This window comes from Amblyomma mixtum, chromosome 3 (genome assembly GCF_055824585.1).
Source record: "Amblyomma mixtum isolate Tamu chromosome 3, ASM5582458v1, whole genome shotgun sequence".
Lineage (NCBI taxonomy): Eukaryota > Metazoa > Arthropoda > Arachnida > Ixodida > Ixodidae > Amblyomma > Amblyomma mixtum.
In genome coordinates, this window is record NC_143014.1 from 97,195,097 (window position 1) to 97,221,917 (window position 26,821).

Below are 26,821 nucleotides of genomic sequence, written 5' to 3' on the forward strand. Positions count from 1 at the left end.
CGCCCTTCAGGTCCTGAGTAGTGAAATCGGTCGCCACCACTGAGAACTTACTAGACTGGTGCTGCTTGAGTCTAGGGCTAAATAATGTAGCTTCGTTACAGATGTTCACACTGCCAGAACTTTTCATGCCCAACTTATCGTACAATACATTAGATACAACTTAACTCATCATTGAGTACACTAGATACAACTTTGTGATTTGTTTTTTAGATTTATAGGAGGTATTCACGTGGTTTCATCCACAAGGGGCGCTAGCAGCTGGTGCAGCATTTGCCATGTTCGCGGTCACGTGCGCAGCCACCGCAGCCAGCCACAGCATTTTAACTCCCGGTGAAATGTGAATGCATTTAACTTCTTGTCGTAGATAACTTCTGTCCTAACTGTAAAACCGTGTGGTTGAGTGGATACGCCGGCTTGAAAGTGGCTTGGAAACGACTGCCGGCATGCCACGCTAACTGCATTGATGCTCACGTCATATGGTAGGGTCACCTCAGTGAATACCTCATATATTACTGGAACACCCCAACCTTGAAAAAAAAAAGGGAGGGGGTGGGGACAAAGTCATGCCCAAACAAAAGAACCACTTGCACTGATAAAATGTGATTGCTGTGCCACATTTGTTGATGCGATGTTTTCTGTTGCCATTGATGATAAGAGACTGTTTCATAGTTTGCTGATGTGGAATTTTGTTTATGTGCAGTAGGTAATGAAAGCCTTACAAAAATAATTAACTAGAAGTCTTTTTTTATTCTCACCAGTTTCAATGCTGAGGGGCCATTGGCTGGGCAAAATGTGTTGTGTGATACAGTGGAAACTAAAAGATCTCATGTTGATAGAATTAGGTATATCACCAGCTACATGAGGTATTATAATTTTGCCAAATTATCTTCTTGTTGCATTTCTCTTGTCAGACTAAGCTGCTTTAGCTGATTAATAAGCAATTTTCGTATTGTGCTAGTGAAGCAAATCATTTCATACGATGAGCGTAACACGGGCCTGGTAAAGGGCTACATTCAAGTGTTAGTTGCTGAAAAGTGTCCTGCATAGATGGCTCATGTTGGAATCTGCAATGTGTGGTGCCCTCTGGAGTGTGTGTGAAAATTCATCTGCTACCCAGAAACTAGTTGCAAACAAATGCATGTGGGCGACTCCAGCGTGGTTCGGTTCCTCAAGGCGTCAACTGCGCCTGCAAAGTGGGGGCAAGTGCGTGCTTGAAAGCTGCAGCCATCTCCTGTTGCTAACATGAACAATGCTCGCACAGCTGGCAGTTTGTTTTCAGTCAATGGAGCTTAGGAGAAGGCAAAGGAGGAGAGGCGCATATGTGTAGAGTGGGAATGTGAAACGGGCGCATTGTTAGGGCTCCAGTATCGGTGAACCATAAATATGAATAGCTCAAGCTTCTATAACTCACTGTGACATTTTTTTCACTGCCAGTTATTCTCGTTTAAAAGGATTCCTTGTGTGTTCCAGGCACCAGTGCAAAAAGAATTATTGAAAATGGAGCGTGCAGAGGAAAGTTACTCCACTTCAAAAATAAAAAGATGAGATGAAATTACATTTCACTAACCTAGTGCCGAGAATGGGAGCTGTCACTCAGAAATGCACTTTGCACACACACAGTGGAAGCTTGCGTGCAATTGTTGCCTTGCCAGGCAGCCTACAGCCACACTTTTTGACGAGGCTGTTGTTTCGAGTAGATGTCGCAGACAGGGCAGGGGCGACACCGTAGCAAATGAACTTCCCTAATGCTTCCTTCTAATCCCTTTGGTGTAGGCCGGATTGAAAAGCTTCCATCGCCTCCTCCACCATCTCTTGTTCTACTTTCTTATCGTGTTTTTGGACAGAGTGTCCCATTTGATCTTTTTTTTTCCACTGCCTTCTCGGTGTCAGCAGTTTGAACAGCAATGCTTGTTTCCACAACAGTTTAAAAGCAAAATGGAAAGTGTTGCTCGCATAGTCATTCTTTTTAGTTTTCATTTGCTTGTACTACTTATTTTCACTTTTTTTCTCATATGAGAAGCTTAGAACTCTCGAGGACATCATATTTTGGATCCGTGCCTCAAGTATAAACGAATTAATTTTCAACTGAGTACCCAATCAGTCAGATAGGCAGTATCTAATCTGGTTGCCACCGTATATCCACTACCTAGGATCGTTACTACATTTCAACGCAATTGGCCCAAAGTGAGCATTTTTGAAGTACCGTATTTTCCGGTGTATAAGACGCGGCTTTTTTTCAAAAATCTTGCTGCTGCGTCCTATACAAGGGTGCGTCTTATATGCGAAATTTTCGGCTTTTTTTTTTTGCGAGTTCAGAAATTACTCAGGTTCACGTTCAAGCTTTTTTCACCGGAAAAATATTGCTACCAATAACGCGGTTGTAACACGGCTATGATACGGAGACCGCCATGCGCAGCTTATTTAGGTGAACTGTATCATGAAACGTCGGGGATGATGACTTCGAGGATCATAAACTCGCGGCCATTTCGGAGGCCCCAAGCAAAAGTAATGTGAAACGTCAAAAGATGGCGACAATCGCGCTTTTCGCCATTGTCAGGACAAGCCAAGACAAGCCGGAATTTTTGTTTAGTCTCCCTTTGCAACTTTGTTTGCTGTGTACGCAGTACGTGCGTTGTGCAAAGAGAATGTTTCAGCTGCATTGCCTCCAAAAACGGGTAAACTTTTTGATAGCGCGTCCGAAGATGAAGACTTCGAAGGTTTTAAGTAAAATGTTCTTATGGAAATAAGGAGAGTTCTTTCGCTTTTTTATTTTGCTCAAACGTGGGCGGGTATGGCATGAGTGTTGCCTTATCGATCACTTAGCGTTGCTTAAGAACTCACAGGTGCGGTGCATTTCACGATGGTCACACAAGCATGTTTAATTAAGCCTCACTAGCCTAACTGAGTAAATTGGGGTGCGTCTTATACACGGGTGCGTCTTATATACTAACTTTTTCAATGACAGCCTGCATATATGGCAGGTGCGTCTTATACAAGGGTGCGTCTTATACACCGGAAAATACGGTAGATTAAAATATTAAGTATTATGATTTCAGCCATCTTCTTTGTCATTAAGGGATCACAATGTCCCATGCTATGCGTACAAAGAAATTGCAAGAAATTGACTCTCTTTATGGGTAGAGTGCACCGTTGTACACCTGTCGGCATCTGCCAAGTTTTACTGGTAAACTGAGTGCAAAGGCAGCTCTGCTTTGTTTCTTTCATTCTCATTGCAGCTTTTCCATTGTAAAGCAGTGTGATAAACATGAACGAAATGAAGAGGATATGGAAATGCTGTTTATGTGTGTGATTTCAACATCTGCTAGACAGTCACATTAGCAAGTGACATTTCAGATTTTCAATAAATTACTGTTGCACCCACAGGTGTCCTGTATTTGAAATGATAATTGTGGAAAATTGTCTTTGCAGACTGTTCACTTCTTGGACGCGAGGAAAGTGTGTTGCTTTGGCTGTCAGCCTGTCCTGTCGACAGCAATGGATAGCACACCTGATGGCAAGTTGTTGTTTGTACTGCCTGAGGGCCAAACAGCAGCAGATGCCAGCCCTGCAATGGAAGCAGCCTTCAAGGCTGCTGGTTTGGAAAGCATGGAACCAAGCTGGATCACAACCTCTGCATGTCTTGCAAGGAAGCGCAGAGATCCTACTGAAGTCTTTGTGTGTGATCCATTTGAAGGCATTGCATTTGAGCATCTGCGACAGATCCAAGCTCGTGTTGTGGGCCCGCTCTGTGTGTCCATGGCCATCCAAGTGCAGGAGCCTTTGCCCCGACGGCCGGAGCCTGTGTTCAGTCTTGCATTTCGAGGCCTGGTTATTACCTGCTCTGTGCTTTGCAGTGAAGAAAGAGAACGGATAAAAACTCAAGTTGAGCTCATGGGTGGCTCAGTTGTGGCTCCACTCACAGCTAGTGTCACACATGTTGTGGCTGGTAAGTTAGCCTTCCATTCTTAGCAGCATGTGGCACATTAGCATCTGGAATAAGTAAGCAAGCTGCTGGAAAGGCTGCATGGATGATGGACATTCTGATTTGTTAAGCTGGCAGGAAGTCTCTACTACCACTTCATTATCCCCAGCATCCAAGCCACACCATCGTGGTATGCTGTGGCAAAGCATTTTGAGGGACGCATGATTAACAATAGGTGGAGTATGCTACAGGGATTAGCTCACAAGAGAGTCTCTTTCTTACCATCTGGCACAACATGGATGTTCTGCCGTTGGTTTGTTACTCTACATGGTCGCAGTGTTTACCGTGCTCAGTGAACTTTTGTGGCTTGGTTGCAAGAGTGGGTAAATTGAAAAGTATGCATATGTTGCCATAGTTTACATATTTTTCATAAGGCAACTGAAATGTGGACACAAAAATAATGGCTGACAAGGAAGTACAAGTGGGGCCCATTAACACTTCCAAAGAATGGCCTTTGCGCTATCAAAGTGAGAACGAATCTAGTGTTTGAGCTACCCACTGCTAAGATCTCGCTTCTGCTTGCATTCCAATTGTCTTGTTTGCATTTCAATGGACATTGGCAGTACATTGCAGCCGGCAGTTTCATGCAGTTTTGAATGTTGGACAAGTTGTGATGTGCAGTAAAACGAAAGTTAAGCTAGTTGGTGTGCCATAATTAGTGTAAAACAGCGTGAAAGACACGGACAAGCTAGTAGACTTGTCTACTTGCTTGTCTCATCTACTTGTCTGTGTCTTTTGCACTGTTGACACCGCATTAGTGTTGATCCACTCTGCATCCATCCCACGAGATTCACTCCAAGCTCACTGCAAGTCTACTTACTTGAGTAGAGGTTCCTGCGAGACAGGCCAATGCTTAGCTCACGTGGAGTATTTTTTTTTCTGCTTTCAGTCACATAAGTGTAACGCCTACCGTTCTCTCGTTGTGCACGGAATAGTTGTGGCGCTCATGTATGTTCGCGATGAAGATCACAGCTTAGCTGCGTGGTGCATTCCTACACGTGGCCTACTGGCAGCTACATCTTCGTTGCAACTGAGCACTGCGTCCAGGGACTTTCGAACTATCTGATTTTTACTGCCGTGTCAGTCTCATTTTATGCTAGGCCAGTGTTTGTTATAAATGGGCATAGCTGCACGGAGTTGCTGCGTTTGCACACAATTCGTTTCAGTCGTGCAACATGGTGACCTTGGCGCTCTACCATTTGTTTAAAAAATGCCCTGTACATCGTTCAGGGCTAGTGCACGCTTTGTGTGCACTACAGGCAGAAATGTCGACGATGCTTCAGCCAGCACAGGGGCTGATCAAAACTGGCCTGACTCACTAAGATGAAGAGGTGACAGTCTGTTTAGTTGCTTCTGAGTGAGGCAAGCACAAACGTGCAAGAAAGTGTGGAAACTGGCTGACAGAAGTGGAAAAAGTGGAGAGGTTCAACGTGGAGATTTAATAAAACTTTTTAAGCTTTCTTAAGGAAAGTGAAGAGGCACATGTCAACACATTTGAGCTACTGTGCTCGAGAGTATGTGCAGTGTATGGGCTGTTCAACTAAATGTTGTATGACATACTTCGCAAAGGTTGTCCTGTTCAATTATACAGGATGTGGCAGGTATTTGAGAACACAGGTTATAGGTGACACACCATTCTGTTTGTCATAGTTACAAATCCTTTTTTGCTGCAGGAAGGTATGGCAGAACATTGGCTAACTTAGAAAATGAAGTGACATGTAATCATCATTTCCTTAGCTGTAGGCCACCCCGATTCAGACCTATACGTTCTTAAAGTTACCCTGTCATTTGTGTTCAATGTATGGAAAGAAAGGCTGCCAGGGTTGACATGGACACTTTCTCACAGGTAATGACATTGTTGGCGTTCTGACGCTGTTAAGATGTCGAGGACCCTGGGAAGTATGAGGGCCCTCGCCAATGAGGTGGAGGTTGATAAGGCTACTATCACACGTGTCGTTCATGAGGACCTTCAATGCAAGTTTTATCTTATGTGGAGAGGATAGTCCTTGTCCACACAGCCCATACAACTCGAATGGATGGCTGAAAATCTTCATGACCATGTTACTCCTAACGTGGCCTGCCAGCTCCCCCGATGTCAACCTAATGGACCACAGATGTCAACTCAATGGACCAATATGCATGGGGTGGGGTTGAGAGGGTTCTGAGGACATCTTATCACTGCCTGCGGTTGGTTGCAACCACGCGTAGAGTCTGTTATTATTGCTGATGGCGGCTTCATTGAATGATGTCATTCAATGCATGTGTGGCCACTTGTACAAAATGTTAAAAGATCATATATGATCTTTCTCCACTTTCTGTGTCCGTTTGCGTGTGGACATACCTTTGTTCTCAAATACCTGCCACACCCTGTGCAGAGTAAAACTTCTAATTGAATACCTCTCAGGTGTGACTGTGTGCCAATAATAACAATCTTAATGGTGTAGCACATCTTTACATCACACTAAAACTTTTCTGGCATTGTTTGCAAACCTAAGAGATTTGGAAACTAACAGCTACATGCTCCAGAGTGCTTCTAAACTATGTGTTATTGCTCCAACGTGTTCCAGATTCAAAATTTTAGTGCTATAGACTGCTCCTAAACAGTTGTTCCTCTGCACCAAAGTGCTTCAAATTGGAAATTTTAGTGTTCCAAAAATTGCTCCAAATTGCATTTTACTGATAGCGTTAGTGACATGCAACAACTTGTAGGAATTAAGAGCTTGCGCCGAATCCACGTGTGGGTATGACGGCGACGCGTAGACGGCTTTCCACGCTATTTCCAGCCAGATTTTTGAACCAAATAAATGGTAGTTACTGTTGTAAAGTCCGTTTGTGAAAATCTGATGCCAGAAACTGGGAGGCGCCATCCGCCTGTCAATTTTAGACTAAAAGCTACACGAGCGGATTTATGGGCTATCGGTCAATCTTGGAGGGGGCGGTCTCATTTGAACCATCTGTTTCTTAGACTTCATTCGTCAATTAATGGGGTTTGGTGTTGTTTTCGCATGTAAAATTTTCTCTTGGGAAGGAAGGGGAGGATTCTTCCCCATAAATCCACCCCTGAAGATCCATGCAGTTGTGCAGGTTTGGCAGCAGGCTTTTTCAGCTCTGTAACGCTTGATATTAATTCGAAGGAATTCGTAACCAGTGCATGCAGTTTGGGTGATGTGTTGCACTTACGACTACACACTGATGCAGAATATCTCACCACTTTGTGCGGTTCAATTGTAGTGCGATCAGATCTTTTATTACGCGCTGTGAAATAGAACACATATTTCTGTTTTAAGGGCGGAGGACGTATAGGGAGGGACAGGAAGCGTTGACAATGTATTTTACGTGTTGCTCCACTTTGCATTCATCCTGCATGATTCACTCCTAACTCGGGTAGCCTTGCAATGAGCTCGAAGTGTCTGCAAGACAGGACAATGCTGGGCTTGCATGGAGGATTTTTTCCTGCTTTTTTTTCACATTCTTGTAACGCCAACTATTTCACGTTGTGTGCAGAATAATACTGATGCTCATGTATACTATCGCAGTCAAAATTTTGTGGGACGTGTGTCTTTGGAAAAAAGTTTATTGTACCTCTGCCTCTCAACCCGGTCGTGTGGTATTGTTCTGAGGTAGAACATGCACGTCTCTTTATAGTACCTTGACACATTTCAAGTGAATTGATTTCGTCAGTGCGCTGAAATAAATTTTTCCCCCGCATATTCACGTCCCATAAACATTTCATCATGGTAGTGCATTTTTGATGGAATGTTTAAAGCAGTGAATTACATTTAAAGCTGTGGCGCCACTAAAAGTGGGGAAGATTATCCAATCAGATCTCTGCGTATTGAAGTTGACGGGCTACCAGTGTTGAGTGCATCAGAGTGTTAGTTTTTGTCTTAATTTGGCGGTGAGGGCATTCCAGGGGTGATTTTGAGAGCATATCTAATCACCAGTCTTTGTTGTCATTGACATAGGGGACGTTGGATCAAAAAAATATCACGTAGCTGCCAATCGAAAGATACCTGTGATGCAACCAAGCTGGGTGCAGACTTTCTGGGAGCAAGAGCAGCACAAACTGGCCCATGCTTCCAGTCCAGCATACTCACATCTGCGGTTGCCAGCCTTCAAGGGCCTTGTGATTACAGTTTCACAGGTAAGTAGAATTCCTCTATAGTAAAGGCACTTGAACCAGCAAAAACCTTTGTCAGTTGTTGGTGATGGCATGGCTCTGAGAATGCTGTCTGATAATTAATTGGCTATTTACTAAACATGTAGGTTTGTTTATAAAAGGAACACTCAGAAATACCTTCCATCCTGCTCTTATCGTCCCTTTATGTGGTGTTTATTTGTTTTCAATTGTCACATTTTATGTTATCACGTTTTCAGTTTTGTCTGTGTTGTTGAAATACTGCATTTACACGAATACAATGCGGCTGTGAATATAAAGCGAGTTTGATTTCATATGAAAACCAATGCTTTGCGTGAACATAGTGTCATCTTGCGCAGCCTCGATGTCGTTTAAGAGGCAACAGTTAAGCCGTGCATGCGACGCAATCGAGCGTGGCAAAACTGCCCACCCAGTGCCGCCGCTGCCTCATGCTTCGTACTGCCCAGAGCAGCGAACGTTCGTCTCCCTCTTCCCATCCGTACCCCTCACTGCACTTTTACTTTGTTTCCTTTCTCGGTTAGCCGTGTCACCTTCTTTCCATGTTCGTAGCCAGCTTTTCTTTTTTTTTTACGCTTGTTTGCTGTGTAGTGAAAAAAACTAACTGCAAAATGTGCATGTCCTGTTTCTTTTCCCTTGCGATGTCTTCCTTATGGCTTGTTTCCTGCCCATAAATTCTTTGCTTTAAACATCAGCTCTCAGTACTATGAGAGCCGCCCTTAGCAGACAGGAGAACAGCGCTCACATGTACAGCCTTTGTCAAAAGTTTAGAGCCCAGGGGGTTTGCTTCTGAGCCACATTGTCTGGCTTGTAATGCATCCCAGCGTTTCAAATGTCCTGAAGATAAGAAGATCTCAGGTCCTGCCTTCTCGAATAAGTAGGACTTCCACAATTGCTTTAGGAGCCCCACTACACGGCATAGAAGCATACCCCCGGGGCTTTTTTGACAAAGTAGCCTTTGTCATACATAGAGAAAATGAGTTCTTACTGAAACATCATTGCTATCGCTTAATTACAAATTGCACTTCCAGAACACTTTTTCAACAATAAACCCCAATCGATTATGCCTTTGCTACTCTGCTTTGAGCATAAATGCCAAGATATTTATTTGGAATGCTAGACACACTGCCTGATATCACCTGAAGACCTGATTCACTGCCACCTTGCTACAGCCGCCTCTCTCTATGCGACGCGACTTCACATTACCACTCACAAAAGGCAAATACTGCACAAACATATTTCAAAAGAGTTCCTGGCACTAAGTGAAAAATCTGGAGATTACACAGCATTTTGTACAGATGTTTCTGAAATAGCACTTCACATTGTAAGTGCTGTAATTGAGACAAATAGGAGAGTATAATAGTAAGATTGCAACAGTGTGCATCAGTTTTCACCGTAAAATGTGTCATTTCTGTGGCTGTATAAAAAATAATAAGCAGCATCTACACAGACTTCCTCAGCGTAATGACAGCACTACATTCCATAAATGCGATAGAACCCTTAACAGGATTATACAATACATAAATGGCAGAGACAAAAGGACATATAGTTAAGTTGTGTTTGGTATCTAGCCTTGTTGGAATCAGCGGCAATGAGACAGCTGATGTATATGCTGCAGCAGCCTGCAATGCTAAAATACAGCAAGTAAATGTAGCGAATAAAGATTGCGCGCAAAGAGCGAAATGGTAGGCTTCGAGGGATTAGGAAGTAAATAAGTTACATCTAATGAAGCCGATCATCAAGGGATAGAAATCATGAAGTCGTCAAGAATCGAAGCAATTTTATATTGCCTTCATATTGGATACACACATCGAACACACAACTCCATTCTCATGAAACAAGATAAACCTATAAGTAAAGGATGTGGAGATGAGCTTACAATAGACCACATCTTACTACCACGTACAAAACTCTGCAAAGTATGGAAAAATATTTAATGAGTTCCACAGTAAACAGATCTCGTTCCTCCTCAGCCTGCTTCTAGAAGATGGTACACTTGCTGAAATTTCCTGTGTTTCTCTTTTCTTAAAAGAAGAAATTCCCCTAAACAAGTTATGATATATTAAAAATTTTTATTTCCTATCCACAAAGTAAACACATAAAAACTTGCATTTGGCGCATGATAGCCGTAGTTGCTTATGTGCCATAAAGCACAACACAGCATAACTCAATACTGTGAGAGGAGGAGTTGAAGTGCTGAAATTGTATGTTTGCAACGCTTGCCACTTCTGGCTATTTCATGGTCCCATTCTCGAAGTCGGATTCATTTACTGGTATATTTTGGGGTCTTGAAAGATGGAGGAATACATATTCTTTTTCTGTGGCTGTCAGTCAAGTCGCCACCCCAACCCGTGATTGTGAGTGCAGCAACATGCAACCTGACCGTGGCAATCCGACCATGGCGGGCCGTTCTCTTACGACCAAACGAATACGACAATGTGTTGACACAAGTGGCATTTGCTGCTGCTGAAACAATAACGCCAGCTAGCGACAGAGATATTCCTTGGAAGAGCTATGCTAAAGAGTCTATGACGTCTGACTCACCAGCTTAATGCCCTTGTTACACGGGCGTTTCGAATGTCTTCCAACCGAATGTCATTCGTCTCTGCTGCCGAACTAACACCGTCGCTTCGCCCGCTCACAATCGCGTGACTGCTTTCGGCTCTGTGGCTGCTCATTTCGATACCTGCTGCTCGCTTTTTTCTGCTGTTTGTTTAGCAGATAACTTGTGTTCAGTCTAACTGAGTGCTTGAAGATAATATTACACCAATGAACATTTACCGCGTCAGCATGACATTTCCCCAGGAGTGTGCCGATGAGGACGACTGCACTCATACTGTTGTTTACATCGTTGCGTACGAACAGCTAGTGCTAGTCGAATTTCAACGGAGGCGAAATTCTAAAGGCGAAATTCTAAAGGCGAAATTCTGTGCGATGTCAGTGCACGTTGAAGAAGCCCAGGCGGTTGAAATTTTCAGAGCCCTTCACTATGGCGTTTCTCATAGCCTGAGTTGCTTTAGGACGTTAAACCCCCATAAATCAAATCAAACCAATTATCCAGATTTCCGAATTAATAGGGGTTGAGCTAACAAGCTTTTACTGTATTAGATGTTATGTCATTAATTACTATCGGGGTGCAGTGACAGCAATGTTCGTTGGCAGGCGTAACACCTATGCACCTAGATCGCTTTTTTCCACTACTTGGAGACTTATGTCCCCAATAGTGCATAAACGACAAAAAATGAGTAAAGGTGCTAAATTGAGCCGTGAGGTGTTCTGAGTGAATTGATGCTGCTGCTAAGTTAGTTTTGTTATCCATTAATTTAACAGATCTTGTTGAAAGCTTATGATTTAATTGTTTTTTAAGTTATTAGGATATCATTAATTTGTGTAACTCTGAAAGCAAAAACATATACAGTCATGGCAAAGGCCAAAATAAAGAACTGGATGCGTGTCAATCAAGCATGACAAAGTAAGCAACACAAAGAGAAGTAGTTTAAAAAATCATCTATTAAATGTTCAAATATGGCATTTTGTTGCTTTAGTTATGTTCAGCGAAGAGCTACCCTGTGAGTATTTGTTTGGGTAAGGATCATAGTTAATTTAGTGGAAATAACATTCTCATAAGATACCCCGCCGCGGTGGCTCAGTGGTTACGGCGCTTGGCTGCTGACCCGAAAGACGTGGGTTCGATCCTGGCCGCGGCGGCCGACTTTCGATGGAGGTGAAATTCTAGAGGCCCGTGTACTGTGTGATGTCAGTCAATGTTAAAGAACCCTAGGTGGTCGAAATTTCCGGAGCCCTCCACTACGGCGTCCCTCATAGCCTGAGTTGCTTTGGGACGTTAAACCAATAAACCAACCATTCTCATAAGATAAAACTAGTTACTTGGCACTCATGGCATCTGCCATATTCATGAAGTGTCAAAAGATGGTTGCTTTAGCTTGGATGTGATGTGGACTAAAGCTTTGAAGCTGAATGCTACGGCCTTTTACAGAGCCCAGGAAATGCAGTGTCTGGCATGCTTTGTTTTAAAACTTATAAGTATCGTAGAAAATGCTGAAATGATATTCTCTAAGAGATCAAGTACCGTATAAACGCGTGTAAGGGCCGCACTTTATTTTCCAGATTCGGGAGCCAATTTTCGGGGTGCGGCCCATACACGCGATTTTGAAAAAAAAAAAAAATTTAAGCAAAAACACAGCAATCGGGGAATGAACGGCATTTTTTCTGGTGCACGCTCATGCCAAAGAAGCCGCGCAGCATGTCCGCTGTCAACGCGTAGCCGTTGTTCCGCATTTCCATCACTAGCAGAGCAGTTCGGGAAACTCACACGGCTCGCCTTGGAAAGCGCGTTTTTTGCAGCTTGTGTTTTTCAATGCACCCTTTTGATTGCACGGTCATCGGACGCACTTCTCAGCCACGTCCCTGCACGCTTGCCGCGTTCGAGAGCTAACTCCCAGCTGTGTAGCTGATAAGGTGCTTACTCGGCGGCAGCACGCGAAAGCCGTAGCACAACTACGGCGAACGCGCTAATCCGCCGTAAAAGGCTGGAGCTGGCGATACTGATGCTGATTAGATAGCGGGAAGTCGCGTGGGGGGGGGGGGGGGGGGGGGGGGGGATGATGATGGCTGTAAAGCCCCTGGAAATTTTTAAAGTAGCGACAACCTTTGCAGAGCGCCGCCTCTCCCTCTCCTGCGCCCGTCGCCTCTTCCCATTGGTCGATGATTTCGCGCGCAAAAGCCCTTTAAACCTGCGCTTTTCGCCGCCGCGGACGCCATATTGTCCGCTCCAACCGCGCACCGTAGGTTCGGCGGGCGTCGTTGCCGACACTGCGCTTTTGCTTGCTGTGAAGAACAGCGGCTTTTGTTTTGCTGGGAACGTGTGTCAGTCACCTAACTTCAAGCCGTCTATCTGTGCGGCATGACGAGCAGCTGCGCCTTCGAGTGCAAGAACCGTCACGACGGTGGAAAGCGGTTCTTCGCGATCCCATCATCGAAAACCGACGCGGGCCGGAGGAAGGTTCGGTTACACAAAATTGGCCGGGCGAATTTTAACGCTACGCCATCGACCAGAGATTGCGATGTAAGTGATGTGCTTTCAATAGCTGCTGAGTTTTCCTTTTTTTTTTTTTCAAGCTATGCTGTGCAGTGGTTTGTTCGCGATCGAGCGTATGGCCGCAGTAAGCTCGACATGAGGGCGCTTGCGTTGAGCGCATCGTGATTGCACGCACGCAACCGTGTAAGCGTCTACCGGGGCGAAGGCTCCCGATCGGCTAAGTCCGAACAGCGACCGCGTCTACCGGGGCGGCAGGGCCGCGCCAAAGACCGCCAAACCGGCAGGGAGAAACGGGGCAAATTTGCGGCGCTTAAGATGCGAGGCATACGTCTAACTGTAGAGTGACGTTCCTTAAATTTGAGCGCATGCCGCAGTTAGACATACATGCGTACTATAAGCGCAGATCAAACTGCGCTCTGACATGGTGAAGCGCACGCGTTACATTCTGCAGTCACGCGCATGCGTGCGTGTATGTTATATATATATATATATATATATATATATATATATATATATATATATATATATATATTACAGAAAAAGGCAAAAAGAGAATTATCGCGCCGTTATGCACCAAGGCACCGTAGTCACCGCTGGTGGAAACACCAGCTAGCGCGCGCTGGCTTGCGTTTACTCTCGAAATATGACCAGTAGCTGTGGGTATGCGTGATAGTGCCCATCGTAAGTGGGTCGCGTGTTTCCTGGCACATACTTTGTAACATCACTTCCGCGTTCTCGCTTCACCTTGACGCCTAACTAGTTAGGAGGAGGCTACGAATGCGAGCAAATCTGTGATAAGCTCTTTTATTAATGCTAAAACGTTTTTTTTTTTGTTAACGTTGCCCACAGTGAGGCCTCCATTATCTCCGTTTTGTAGCCGCTTTTTTTTTTTAAATGAGATCCGTATAACAAAAGGCTTTGGCTTTACCGATGTGCATTTAGTACTCGGGCTGTTTCCGAACCTTAGCCGGGCATGTCTACCTCGCGGGCCGGGCCGGGTTCGGGCCTATATCGAAAAAATCGGGCCGGGCTGGGGCGGATAACGAAAAAGGTTGACGGGCTCGGGACGCGTGAATAATTAAGGCCCGTGCAGTGCTCTAATAGCGACTATACGAATATGAAAGATTATCGGACAGATGTGTTAAAATCGAGGTAGGTTTTGCTTCTCACTAAATGCGTGATGCCGATGAAACATTTACGTAGAACTTTATTATCCCTTTGCTGGCAGGCGAAGGATATTTGCGAGGTAGGTTTTGTCCTTACTAAGTAACTATTCCAAAGAAAATTTTAATGCCGGAGTCTATATCGTTACAGTTCATGCACGCGAGAGAACATTAGGGGAGGCACAGATAAGTACAGACGTAGCGTGGCCTTCATACCGTATTTCGAGCACTCCCTCAAGCGTCTAACCTGGTCCGCGATACACTGCAGCAGACCAAAACCGAGAGCCACTAGAAGAGCGGATGAACTACAGGCATTTTAATGGCTTCACTTGCAGGTGTCTTTTCCAACGTCAAACCTGTGCATCCGTTGTAGCACGTCCAGCGTTTCGGCGGGTGCGGTCGTTCTGTTTGCATACTCCTTTTCACCAAAACAGATCACCGCCAATTCATTCTACGGACTCGTGATTCACGGTCACGTTCAATGCACGCCCCACTCTCGATATCAAACTTGGCACGCCGCATAAAGCCCGGCGCACCCGGACACGGTGCGCGTGCTGCTCTACCAAAACAATCCATCTATGCGTGCTCATTTTTGCCTTTAGACGATTCAGTGAAGCATGCAAATCTTTCTCCTAAGTCACCGATGTATTTATGCAGCGGAACGCACGGCTAATGCGGCGGCATAGAGAAGAACTCGGCAAGTACGGGAATCCAGCGCAACCAATTCAAAAGGGGCGTTAGTTCCTTCGGAGCGGGCTAGAGGTCGCCACCGCAGTCACATGAAATCACAAAGAAAACAAAAGTTGTTCGCCCGGCGCGCGGGGGAGGAGGAGCGAAGAGGGAGGGCGACTTGTCGCTACTTTAGTTTTTTCAGGGGCTTTAGATGGCTGCGGCCTCGGGCGCCATCCATGGACGGTTTTTGGAAGCTCTTGTGCGCGTGCTTGGCCTCCGCGATCAAGCGCTCCGCGATCGAGCGCACCGTTGTTCGCAGCCGGAGCCGATGGCGGAGGCCACGGCGCGTGCATTTAGAAGTCTATTCCCGCCTGGGTCATAGAAAGTTGGGGTGCGGCCCTTACACGGATTTATTTTTTTTTAAACATTGCCTTCGGGAAAACGGGGTGCGGCCCATACACGGGTGCGGCCCTTACACGCGTTTATACGGTAATATGTAAAAGGGCTAGTCACTTTTCTTATGAAAGGCGAAAGGCATACTGTTGTTTTTGTGCCATTTTGCAGTTTGTTTTTTGAGTCACAAGTGCTGTGTGCATTGTGAGAGAGATTATTTTATATGAATGTAAGGGTAGTTTTTTTTCTTTCGGTCATTTTCTGCATCTCGCATTATAGTCGAAATGAAGGGACAAATACACACCATTTTATCATGGGTGCCGCCATCTTGGAAAGTTGACGCCCTGTAGTGTCTTAGCTGGGAATGACTGCCATGTTGGTATCCGTGACCGCATTCGCAATCCATACACCAAGCAGGATGTTGGTGGAGTTTCCACATTTACTTTTCTAAAAATTGCGCGCTGATTGAAAAGGATTTTCAAGCAGCAGAGAGGCCGTTCAGCAAAGAAACGGCCGGAACATCAGCAGATTGTGGCGCCGCAGGTACTTCCACTGTCATGATGACGACTGGCGCAGGTAAAAATAATCTGACAAGTTTAGTGTAACCCATATGGTGAAAAACGGCATGGACGTAGCATTGGCTACAATGGCAGCTGAGGGAGTGATACAGGGCAACTGTCATGCAACTTTCCATGATATCTGACTGAGTTTGAGAGTCTAGGGTGACCAGCTAGGAGTATTGTTGGTAGCTAGCGAAGTTAGTCACTTCTTGATGGCTGTTTTAAGTGCGTTGGTAGTTTCACTTTATTGTTGAGTAGGCCCAGTGCGTATGCACTCAGTTTACTGCTCGAATAGCTATGGCGATCAGTTTATTTCACAAATGCTGGTGTGGATATGTGACAAGCAGCATTTTGCCCTTGCTATCACTCTACAAATGGAAGATCTTGCAGCCACAAATAAATTGTCATGCCGAATAATGAAAATCTATATCTAGCTACAAGCAAGGGATACAAATGTGTTCTTTCAAATGTACTAGGGACAGAAAGTGTGGGGCGGTGAGCTCTAGCCCCAGTGCTTTTGTGAACTGAGTACTGTGGCACAATTTTAGAGTTTTGAAGAAGCGCACCGAAATCTTTCATGCAAAACTTCATTAAGAACACAGTGCTTTTGCATGCGAAGAACAAAATAAGGTAAGGGTATCTGCATAAAGCTTAACTGTTCCTTTTTTTTTTTTGGCTAGTAGTTAGTTCTCACTGTGCGCCTTCTGCAAATTTAGATCTGTATGAAAGTTGCCTTCATGCATGGTTATTTTCTAGAACATTTGATGTGGATAAATTCTCGTGTGCGAATGAATGACTTTTTGTCACATAACCACTTGCACACATACTATCGGCAGCAAAAATGAATGATGTGCATGTTCTCGGAAAAAAGAAAAAAATTGGCTGTGCTTTGGCCAATGGCCATCCCGAGTAGAATTGTGGAAGCAACAGCGCGGCAATCGCAGCGGTGGCGGCACCTCTGAGTCACCCGTGTAGCGGAGGAGTCTGTGGTGGCCCCAGCGCCGCAGCTGTGCGCCGTGTGACGTCACTCCTCCTGGAGAATGCGCAGCGGCAACGGCATCTCTGAGTCACCTGCGCAGCGGAAGAGTCGGTGGCTGCTCCGCGCTGCTCTGACGTCACTCGCTCCTCGCGCATGCGCAGTTGGGGCTCTCTGGGGCTCCGCGAAATCGCTCACACCTAGCGTAGTGTTACTTCCGCAACAAAAAACGAATTGTTGTAGTACTGCCTTGCGACCAAATTGCCTTGTATAATTGAAAGCGGTGGATCATGCATGTCCTCTCATACCTTCGTAAATTTCAGGCAATTGGCCTACGTGACTACGTCAAAATAAATTTTTTCTTCTCACCTGTATCCTATGAACTTTTGCTGCCATTATCACCTTCTGCACAATTAAATTTTTGACCATTTGTTCACAACCAACAAAGTGTTCGTAGTACGCTTGTGGCATGCCCAATAGGATGAAGCCCTTTTGATCGATGCTTATAATGGAAAGACACCGCTTGTCTGCAAAGTGGTGCAACCGAAACAGCCTGCGCCCACATATAGTCCGCGGCTGACGATGCACTTTGCACAGTCTCGAAGATAATTTTTTTTAGGCTTCTGATAGTTGCTGCAGCTGACAACACTTTGGTAACCGGATGACCTTGAGTCTCGATTCGTGGCGATATTTAGTAGATTCAAAATGCTTTGCAACTACTTTGTTGCGCAAAAGACTGCGTAGCACATATGTATTTTGCGCAGCATGCCTTGGTGCCTCTGCCGCTAGCGCATACTGGAGTGGAGGAGCAGCGCTGCACTCGCAGAGTTCAAGGCCGTTTTCCTCTTCTCTGTAAAAACAGCGTATAGGGCATGTTTTTTTTTTGTTTTTCTGCTCATTACGATGGGTACTGCAACCTTCACCACAATTCTCGCGAGATGGTAGGAGAAACCAACTTTTGATGACATTGGAGTAAAGTGTGTGGTTTGCAAGTGCCATGGAGAGGGTGGCTATGCATGTGAAAAGAAGGCGATGCGGGCGGTTGAGAAAGAGAAGGCACCACAAGAGTTGACTAGAGTAGGGAAAGGAAAGGAAGGCGAATGGATGCAGGCCTGGGCAGAACCAAGCTTGAAGCAGCAGTAGCACCACAGTGATGGCGGCCGCAGCTGTGTGGGAGGCAGCGTAAGTCAATGAGTTGCAGGCTGTGCTGTGCTGAATAGTGTTGCACGCATTTTTAAAGAGTTGCCTCTCAAATGATACCAATGTATTCGTTGCTTCCATATTTTGTGTTTCGTTTGCCTTTTTTAAGCCCTCGGCTATGCTAACCTGAACAAATTGTGAGATTGCCGTGTAATCATAACATTTTCTCCCTCGCATTATATTTGTGGTTGCATTATATTTGTGTGACTATGGCAGTAATTAATGCTTTTAATGAGTTCATTCTTTTCTGTGTGCCAGAAACTAACTTAGTGCGAATAACACTCCCCTTTTTTATCATGTCTCTTGCTGCTACTTTCAGGTGCCAGCCAGCGAGCGCAAAGAACTGCAAGCTCTTGTAGAGTCAAATGGTGGCTCTTATTCAGGCCAGCTGCACTGTAAAACAACAACTCATGTGGCTTTATTGGAAGCTGCTGGGGAAAAGTACTACCATGCACGCTTATGGAAGCTGCATATCGTCCATATCCGCTGGCTATATGAAAGTGCCCATGCGGGTTATGCCCTTGATGAGTCACTTTATGCACTGGAACCACCTAGTGTATGCAAGAAGTCAACACCACGGTCTTCTCAAGATGTTCCTTTGCCGCCATGGGACTGCAGTGTCATTGCAACTACTGACTCAACTCACATGGATGAGACTACTCGCTCTAATCAGGGCACTGTGACATTTGAGGCGAATTTGAAACACTCAGTTGATGGTGTTAATGAGAGCGCTGGGACACTGTGCGAGGCCAAGTCAAGAGACCCAGTTGACGATATTGACGTAGACAAACTGTCCTCTTGCTGTGGTCAGTTCCTTGATGGGTGCTGTGTCCTGCTGTGGGGCTTTGCCCAAGAAAAATTGGAAAAAATGCGGAGGATCGTCAATGTGTGCGGAGGAGTGAGGCTTGATGAGTATAAAGAAGAAGTAACCCATGTGGTTGTAGCTGAAGGTCCTCACCTCACTCCAGAGATTATGAAAATAATCAAGAGGCATGGTGGTGCGCCGTATGTAGTTTCTGCTCAGTGGTTTGTGGAAAGTAGTGCTTTGGGCAGGCTTCAAAAGATCAACAAGTACCTGTTGGTAGAGCTGCATTCTCGTGTTGATGGTGGTGAACTTCCTTCAAATTGTCTGCCCAACAGCATGGACACTCATCGGAAACCTGCAGTGCTAGAGCATGGAAATCCAGGCCCATCTGATTTCACCGATATTATGGAGCAATACAGAGCCTCCAATAATGTTAGCGTGAACACTAGGGATAATAGATCCACTTCGCTCAGTGAAAAGAGCATGGGCCCTGTCACTGGTGACAATATAGAGAAGATGAATGCAACATTGTATTCTTTCGAAGCTAGCGCGAAAAATGGGCCACTGAATGAGCAACCACTGGAACAGTGTGCACCTGCTGATGCACTCTTCACAGGCATGACTTTCAGAATACATGATTTCAGTGAGGATGATGAGTTAATCTTGAAAGATGCCATTACACGAAATGGAGGGAAAATTTGGGAAGATGGTTATGTCTGCAAGGATGAACAGAAGTTGATAGAAATTGTTCGTCTTGTCATAGATTCTACAAAGGACTACAGCTCCTATGAAGGATTGATGATTACCTACTATTGGTTGGAGGCCTGTCTACATAAAGAGTCGTTGCTGTATTTTGATGAGGATGCCCTGTTCCAGCCATTTTTGAAGCCTCTTAATGAGGACCCTTTGATAGGCTGTGTGATTTGCTTCAGCCAGTACAGCACACCAGAACGCGAGTGTCTGGTTCACTTGGCCGAGTCAATGGGGGCTATTTGCCAGGATTCCCTTGTGCGTTCAGTTAGTCGTAAGCAGCAGTCGAAGATTCTGCCAAATACTCATCTGATAGCGCGACAGCCTGAAGGTAGCAAATATGAAGCTGCTGTGAAATGGGGCTTACCTGTGGTCACCAAAGAATGGCTTGTGGCCAGCGCACGGCAAGGCAAAAAAATGGACGAAGACAGGTTCTTACTGAATGATGCTGCTCGGCAACCACTCACTGGAAAGCAGACATCTGAAATGACCAGTTGCCAAAAGCAGGCACAGTATGTGAATGCTCCGAATCAAAATGAACCTTGTACAGACAAGTCTGAAGTGTCATTTATTGATCAGGACATTGTACCTCTCCAGCCTGATAAGGAATCACACAAGACACACTATGAGCAAGTGGAAAATTGCTGTGAGGTACTACCACATAGGGACAGCACTGAACAAACCTGGGAAGCCCATGGTGCTCGAAGCTCAATCAGTAGAACTCCTTCTGTTTGCAAGAAACCTGAAAGCTTCACACTTCATGAACCAGGTTTTGCCGATGAACGCACAGACAACGCTGTGTATGAAAGGAGTAAAATTGCAGCAGCTGAACCAGCAAAGGCATTTTGCACGCCTGGTGAGAGGCGGAAAATCTCTACTGGTGGCGCATCAACACCAGGAAGCTTCCTCAAAAGTCAGCGCATTCGAGAGCTTCTCTCTGAAAGCCACAACAGCATAAATAGTAGTGTGACAAGCCCTGGTGCTAGCAGTGACGATGAAAGCTTCCAGCAAACCATTGGTGGGTCCTACAGGCCAAAGCTCAACATCACAGGGCTTGAAGAGAACTTTGCTGTCGAAGAAAACCGAAATGCATCAAGGAAATCGCGGCCTGTCTCACTTGGAAAACAAGTTGCTCGAAACCTTGAACTGAATGTGGAGCGGTTTTGTGCCAATGAGGACATCGCTGGACTGCTAGACAGTCCAAGCCCTGGCCTGCAGACAGCTCCATTAGACGATGCTCGTTCAGGGTCACGCCCACTTGCAGGAGCTGTAGTCTGTGTATCCAAGCGGCTTTCGCATGTCCAGAAGGAGCTGGGAGACATAGTCTGTGAACTTGGTGGTGAATTTATACCTGCATACGCGGAGCATTGCACACACTTGGTGCACCAAGGCAAGCCTGGAGAGCCGTTGCCACGTGATGTGCTGCGAGCAAGGGAACAAGGCAAAAAGCTAGTGAGTTCGGGCTGGGTGTACGCTTGCAAGGGCTCTGGTTCCTGGCTTGATGAAGCGGACTTCCCTAGTGCACATGATGAACGGCTGTCACTTGTGGGCCACGTCTCAACTGTGCGTGTTCCCAAGCAGCGGTCTCAACAGAGTGCCCTTTCACAGCTTGGCTCACCCAAGCACATCAGGCCTTCTCCTCATGAAGAAAATGGCTCACCAAAAAAACCACCAAGTACCGTGGTGCAACCGCGAAGGCTCACTGAAAGCCAGCAGATGATCAATGACCAGCTAGACGAACTTATGAATGCTGCCAAAGCAGCTGGACGACGACAGAGTTTGCGCCCACCTCCTGCGCCAGTAATTGCATCACCAATTCATCCAGTGCTCACCGCAACTGACTCCACGAAGCCATCAGTGATTACAAGCCTTCCTTTGCCTGATTCAGAGTCTCAGTTTGTTGGTGTCACCTGGGATGACCCCACGCGAAGACTGGAAATGGCTAGGCTGGCTGGAAAACTGGCTGAAATGGAGCCTCCTTCACAGCCAGCTACAGAACAGTCTCCAGAGGGGGAACACGACAGCTTTGAGGAAGCTGAGCCAGTGATGGACCCTCCTGTGAAGGTGTTTGTGTTGTCTGGCTTTTCCGATGAGCAGAAAATTCGCTATGCATCAATTATATCAAAACTGAAAGGAGTGTTGCTCACATCTAAGGCCTACAATCCAGAAATGACTCACTTGGTACTGGTACAAGCCCTGAAAAGTGAGCGCTATCTTGGTGCTCTTGCTGCTGGGAAGTTTATTTTGCATGCAGCTTATTTGGATGAGAGTGCCAAAGCAGGAAAATTTTTGGATGAAGAGGAATTTGAGTGGGGTGGTCCCATGACTGAGAGCTGCCTCATGAACCTGTCAACAGCATCAGCCAAAAGTCACAAGAGCAAGGTGAGCTTGAAGAGAATGCTGTTCTTTTTTTCGTTTTATTTTGCAAGGTTGGCTTGGGGTACTATTAGATACCTCACTTTTTGTGAGGCAAAGTCATTAAACAGAAGAGTTTGAAACAGCATGAAAGAAAAAAAAATAAGTGAGAACATCAGTGATGTGATTGCTGTGCCATTCACATCAAACTGCACCATGCGGCAAAGCCTGCTATGTGCTGCTACATTTCGACAAATTAAGAGTAACCTATGTCAAGCTTTCGCCAAAACTATATTTCCTTACGAACAAAATTCACGAGCGTTGCGTGTTATCCTACCTCTGAGTTAGGCAGCACTAGCGGAAAACTCAGTTTCTTCAAGAATCCTTCAGTCGGTCCTTAGAGTACATAACAGGCGTCCCAGCTAAATGTAACCAAGCTTTTAAAAAACACAGAATATCCTAACTGCATAAAATCAACTGAGGATTGTGGCTCAGTGGTTACGGCGCTCGGCTGCTGACCCGAAAGACGCGGGTTCGATCCCGGTCGCGGCGGCTGAATTTCGATGAAGGCGAAATTCTAGAGGCCCGTGTACTGTACGATGTCAGTGCACGTTAAAGAACCCCAGGTGGTCGAAATTTCTGGAGCCCTTCACTACAGCGTCCCTCATAGCCTGAGTTGCTTCGGGACGTTAAACCCCAATAAACCAACCAAACCAAACCATCAACTGAGGGTTGTTTAGAGTCGCTTTACCTGGTCTGAAGTATTTTTGTCGTTCTTCAAAGTTTTTAATTGTTGGCTTTGAAAAACAGCTGATCGAAACGACGTTTGCGCCAAGGTATTGTCTATGCAAAGTAGTTGTTTTACTGGCTTTAAACCATACCTCTCACAATAAAAAAAATAAAGCTTTCATGTGAGACCTGTCTCCGAGAACACAACCCATTTTTGTCTGTAGTGCTCTCCCTGATGAGCCTTTGTGTGCACACTGGGGCAGGGATGTAAGCCAGCGGCTGGTCACGTGATAGCTTTCTTTTAAGGCCAATAAATAAGGCTGCATAAATCGTACCTTGATGGAAATGGCGATGCTAGTGCTGTTGACACTGTATTCCTCAAGTCAGTAATTAAAAAGTTATCTAATTAGGCTCAACTAATTTTTAACGCTGAATAATGAAAAAAATACTGCATACTAGGCTATGCGACTCTAAGCAACCCGTAGTTGATTTCACTGGGCTAGTACACTTAGTGCTCTTAAGAAGCATGGCTACATTTAGCTGGGACACCTGGTAGTATATGCGAGCTGGCACATTATGCTGGCCGGGCACGTTGTCACCCTGCATAATGAAAACAGAGAAGTGAAATAGGGCTGCAGCATGCAGGGATTTACTTTGGTCACCGCATGGTGTGGAGTGCACGCTGGAAATGTGCATGGCACAAGCATTCATGAGCAGCGCCGGTGTTGACTTCCATGTCCTTGCTTGGCCGAAATGTGGAAACAGCTGTTTTGAGTGGCCATTGATTTTGGGGTGTGCTTCGTTGTCCTATCAAAAGAGGTGGGTAGTTCGGGATAATTTTTTTCACTCACATTGAACTGACTCCCCGCTGCGCGGTTCCCGTTCTCTTGCGCATATTCAACGTCATGCAACTTGTTTTTTACTGTAGCTTCTTCGCCTTGCAGGTAGCGTCATGTTGAGTATGAAAAATTCACGGCATGTGCGAAGCCATGCGGATGAGACACTAAAATTTAAACTTTTGAGAATATGACGGGACAGGGTGCGTCGGTAGGACTTGGTGCCACCGTCGCATTAATTCCAGTTGTTGCGAGATTGTGAGTCTCTAGTCGTAGGATAAAATGTTAAAAATGCAGTTTTAGCATAGTAATCTGTGTTCCATTACCGTGAACCGCATCCACGGTGAGCTATTTGCACACTACATAGATGGCCCTGATGAGCGCACACCTGCCACTGTGCAGGCGTAGTTGGATCCCCGCGGAAGCAGGTCACGGTAGCGGATCGCGCTGCGGTAAAACTGTAATAACTAAATTCTTTTTTACTCATTGATTTTCTTTTCAAACATGGAACAGCAACTAGGAACGGCAAAAGATGGCGCGTGATTGCGAGTGATTTTTCGTCATATATAAGTCACACCGACAAAAAATCTTTAAAAAAAACGCAACTTATACACTGGATAATACGGTATATATTACCGCCAAACGCTCACTTTATCTGTGCCAAAAGCTGCTCCAAAGTGACTTTAGCCAATCACATTACTGGAACATTGAAAACAGCATTAGTTACATCCATTTTCCAAGGTTGCGCATAGCACTACATGCCAGAAAGGCTGTAAAACCCTGAATAGGAGATATGCGGATTATAACAAGGACTCATTAGGCTTGGCTGGGTCTCGAGTCACATTGGAATAAGGGGCAATGAGAGAGATGACGTATGTGCTGGAAAATCCCACAACGGCACAGTCAAGTAAACGTGCCACGAGGAGAACTAATGAAGTTAGTACATAGTAAATTGGAATGCAAATAAAAGGCTATGGAAGTCATGCCAACACCAAGAGTGTTTTAAAGAAGTGATTTTCTGTCGTCTTAGCATTTGGGGGGATGCTAGGCTGAAGTGTGAAGTTTTGAACTGCTGTACCAATTTTCATAAAATTTTCAGGGATGTTTTAGATTCTTGTCAGCAGACTATATTCTAAATTTTATTGCAATAGCTGAAGCAGAAATAAACTTATAGCTCTCATATCGAGCAATTAGGTGTGTCAGCTTAGGAAAACTATCATTTCAAAAATAAAGAAGATATAGTAATTGCTTATGATTAGATACCTTCTAGGTTGTTTTAGTGCAGGATAAGGCCAGTCGTGTGCTTTTTATGTCATTTCTGTTAAAATCTTGTCACTTTGAAAGTGGAGTTCATTTTTTTTTATTATCATTGTACGTCAGACAGCTGATAATTTTTTGTGTTATAAAAAATTTAGGGATCTAAAAAGTGCCTCATCTTGTTCCTGACAAAATTTCAGTCTAGAAACCACCTTGAAAGCAGCTTTTGGCAGAGCAGTTTCGAAATTAGTTTTCTGAAGTTTTGTTTTCCCAAAAAGTGTCGAAAATTAGTTAAAAATTTCAGAACACGCTACTTAATTTTACAGCCAAGAATAATCAGTGCCCTGCTACATTGGTTGGGTCCTGCTCTTCCAACACGACAATGCTCTGTGGCAATTGCTTCAAGTTTTTTTTTTTTTTAATCTTTAGAGCTGTCCAATTGCCTTGTCTGCACTTGTGAATTGCTTTCCATGGTTGCTTAGTTGGTTGGAAAGGTAAACAAATAACCAGCATCGAATGCAACCAAAATGAGATCTTTCTTAGCGAGGCCCCGAGTGGCGCAAAAAAAAAATCATTACATGGTATTGTGCGGTGTTTCCACCAATCCAAGCTTCTCTTTCGGTTTGCCAGCCAATCCGCAATTGCCATGGCCAAAATGAATCCCTTTTTTAGTTTTTCTTTCACTCGCTTTAGAAGGTCTCTTATGACTAGAAAGTGTGGACATTCACTCGGTATTCGGTTTCTTGCCCCGCTCTGCTGCTTTGTCTTGAAAAAAGTGTTCATAGGCGCTTCCAACTGCTAATACTCACCACTCTCTCATGAAAAGAATTAATTTTTTTTTCCATTTCTACACCATAGATAACAACCAAACTTTGTAGAAGTTTCTTTATAAAATCAGAAATTCAAAACAACACAATTCTAAAACTTTTTTGGTGAAACTTGTGATTTTTGCCTCGCATCCCCTTTTCAACATATACTCAAAAGCTTCAAACTCATGAAACAGGACAAATTCATATGCAAAGAATGCGAATAGGAGCTTACAGTAAACCATGTTCTTTTTCCAAGCATAAAACGTGAGAAACTAAGAAAAGAGCATTTGCACTGTTTTACGTCGAACACGTTTCCTTTTGCCCTAGCTTATACTTTTATGAGAAAATGCAGTTGTAGACCTTTTGTGTGTCTTGAGTTCCTAGATAAATTGTAACTTTTTAAAAACTTTTGGCCCTTTATCACGACAGACGTTTTTTACCGTGTGTTTGGTGCATGATAGCCTTATCGATTTGGGTGCCACAAAACCCAACAATCCAGTCCAATCCTTTTACAGCTATGGACAGAGAGGAGGGTGTAACACAAGCATGTGCATTTGTTGAAGTAAATGCATAATCCGAAAAGGAAGAATATATAGGAGGGAAGAGGGAAAGAAAAGGAAAGGAAATCAAACAATAAATTACACATTTTTTTATAGAGGAGGAAGAAATTTTTCTCAGAGGAAATGGAAAGATGGAGCAAACAGAATAAAGGCAGTGATGAGTTTTTGTGAGCGCCAGATTTAAGCTTACATTAGTAGGAGAAGTAGATAGGAGGTGCACTGAGTACGATTAGCAGATAGAAAGGCCCCCCCCCCCCCCAGGAAGGGAAATCTGCTTATGGCCCAAGTGAGAGTAGAAAGAAAGTGTGTGTGTGGGGGGGGGGGGGGGGGGGAGGAAGGGAGGGAGGGGGAGGGAGGAGGAGGAGGAATGAGAGGCAGTTGGCAGCCTTTTACTCATCTTCATCCGGTAAAAATCCTTAAAAAGTATGCATCGACAACACTACTTTCGAACTCAGTAGGAAGAAGCAGCAAGTATGAGCCACTTGTATGGTGCTAGGTAAGCATGCCTGGAGGCTCGCAGATATTGAAGTGTCATTGAAAAGAGAAAAAATAAAAGTAG

General features: G+C 44.9%; 1 protein-coding gene across 5 annotated transcripts in view; it reads left to right on the forward strand.

Moving 5' to 3' along the window:
- mus101 (mutagen-sensitive 101) overlaps positions 1 to 26,821 on the forward strand; it is a 29,844-nt gene that overhangs the window by 1,718 nt on the left and 1,305 nt on the right. For 3 of the 5 annotated variants that reach the window (XM_089580282.1, XM_089580281.1, XM_089580280.1), the window contains exons 2-4: positions 3,430 to 3,946; positions 7,948 to 8,126; positions 18,481 to 22,098. In XM_089580282.1, the coding sequence (XP_089436408.1) occupies positions 3,496 to 3,946; positions 7,948 to 8,126; positions 18,481 to 22,098 (4,248 nt within the window). In that variant the 5' untranslated portion in view covers positions 3,430 to 3,495. The remainder of the gene's footprint in view (positions 1 to 3,429; positions 3,947 to 7,947; positions 8,127 to 18,480; positions 22,099 to 26,821) is intronic. The other 2 variants (XM_089580284.1, XM_089580283.1) reach the window with 1 other exon arrangement.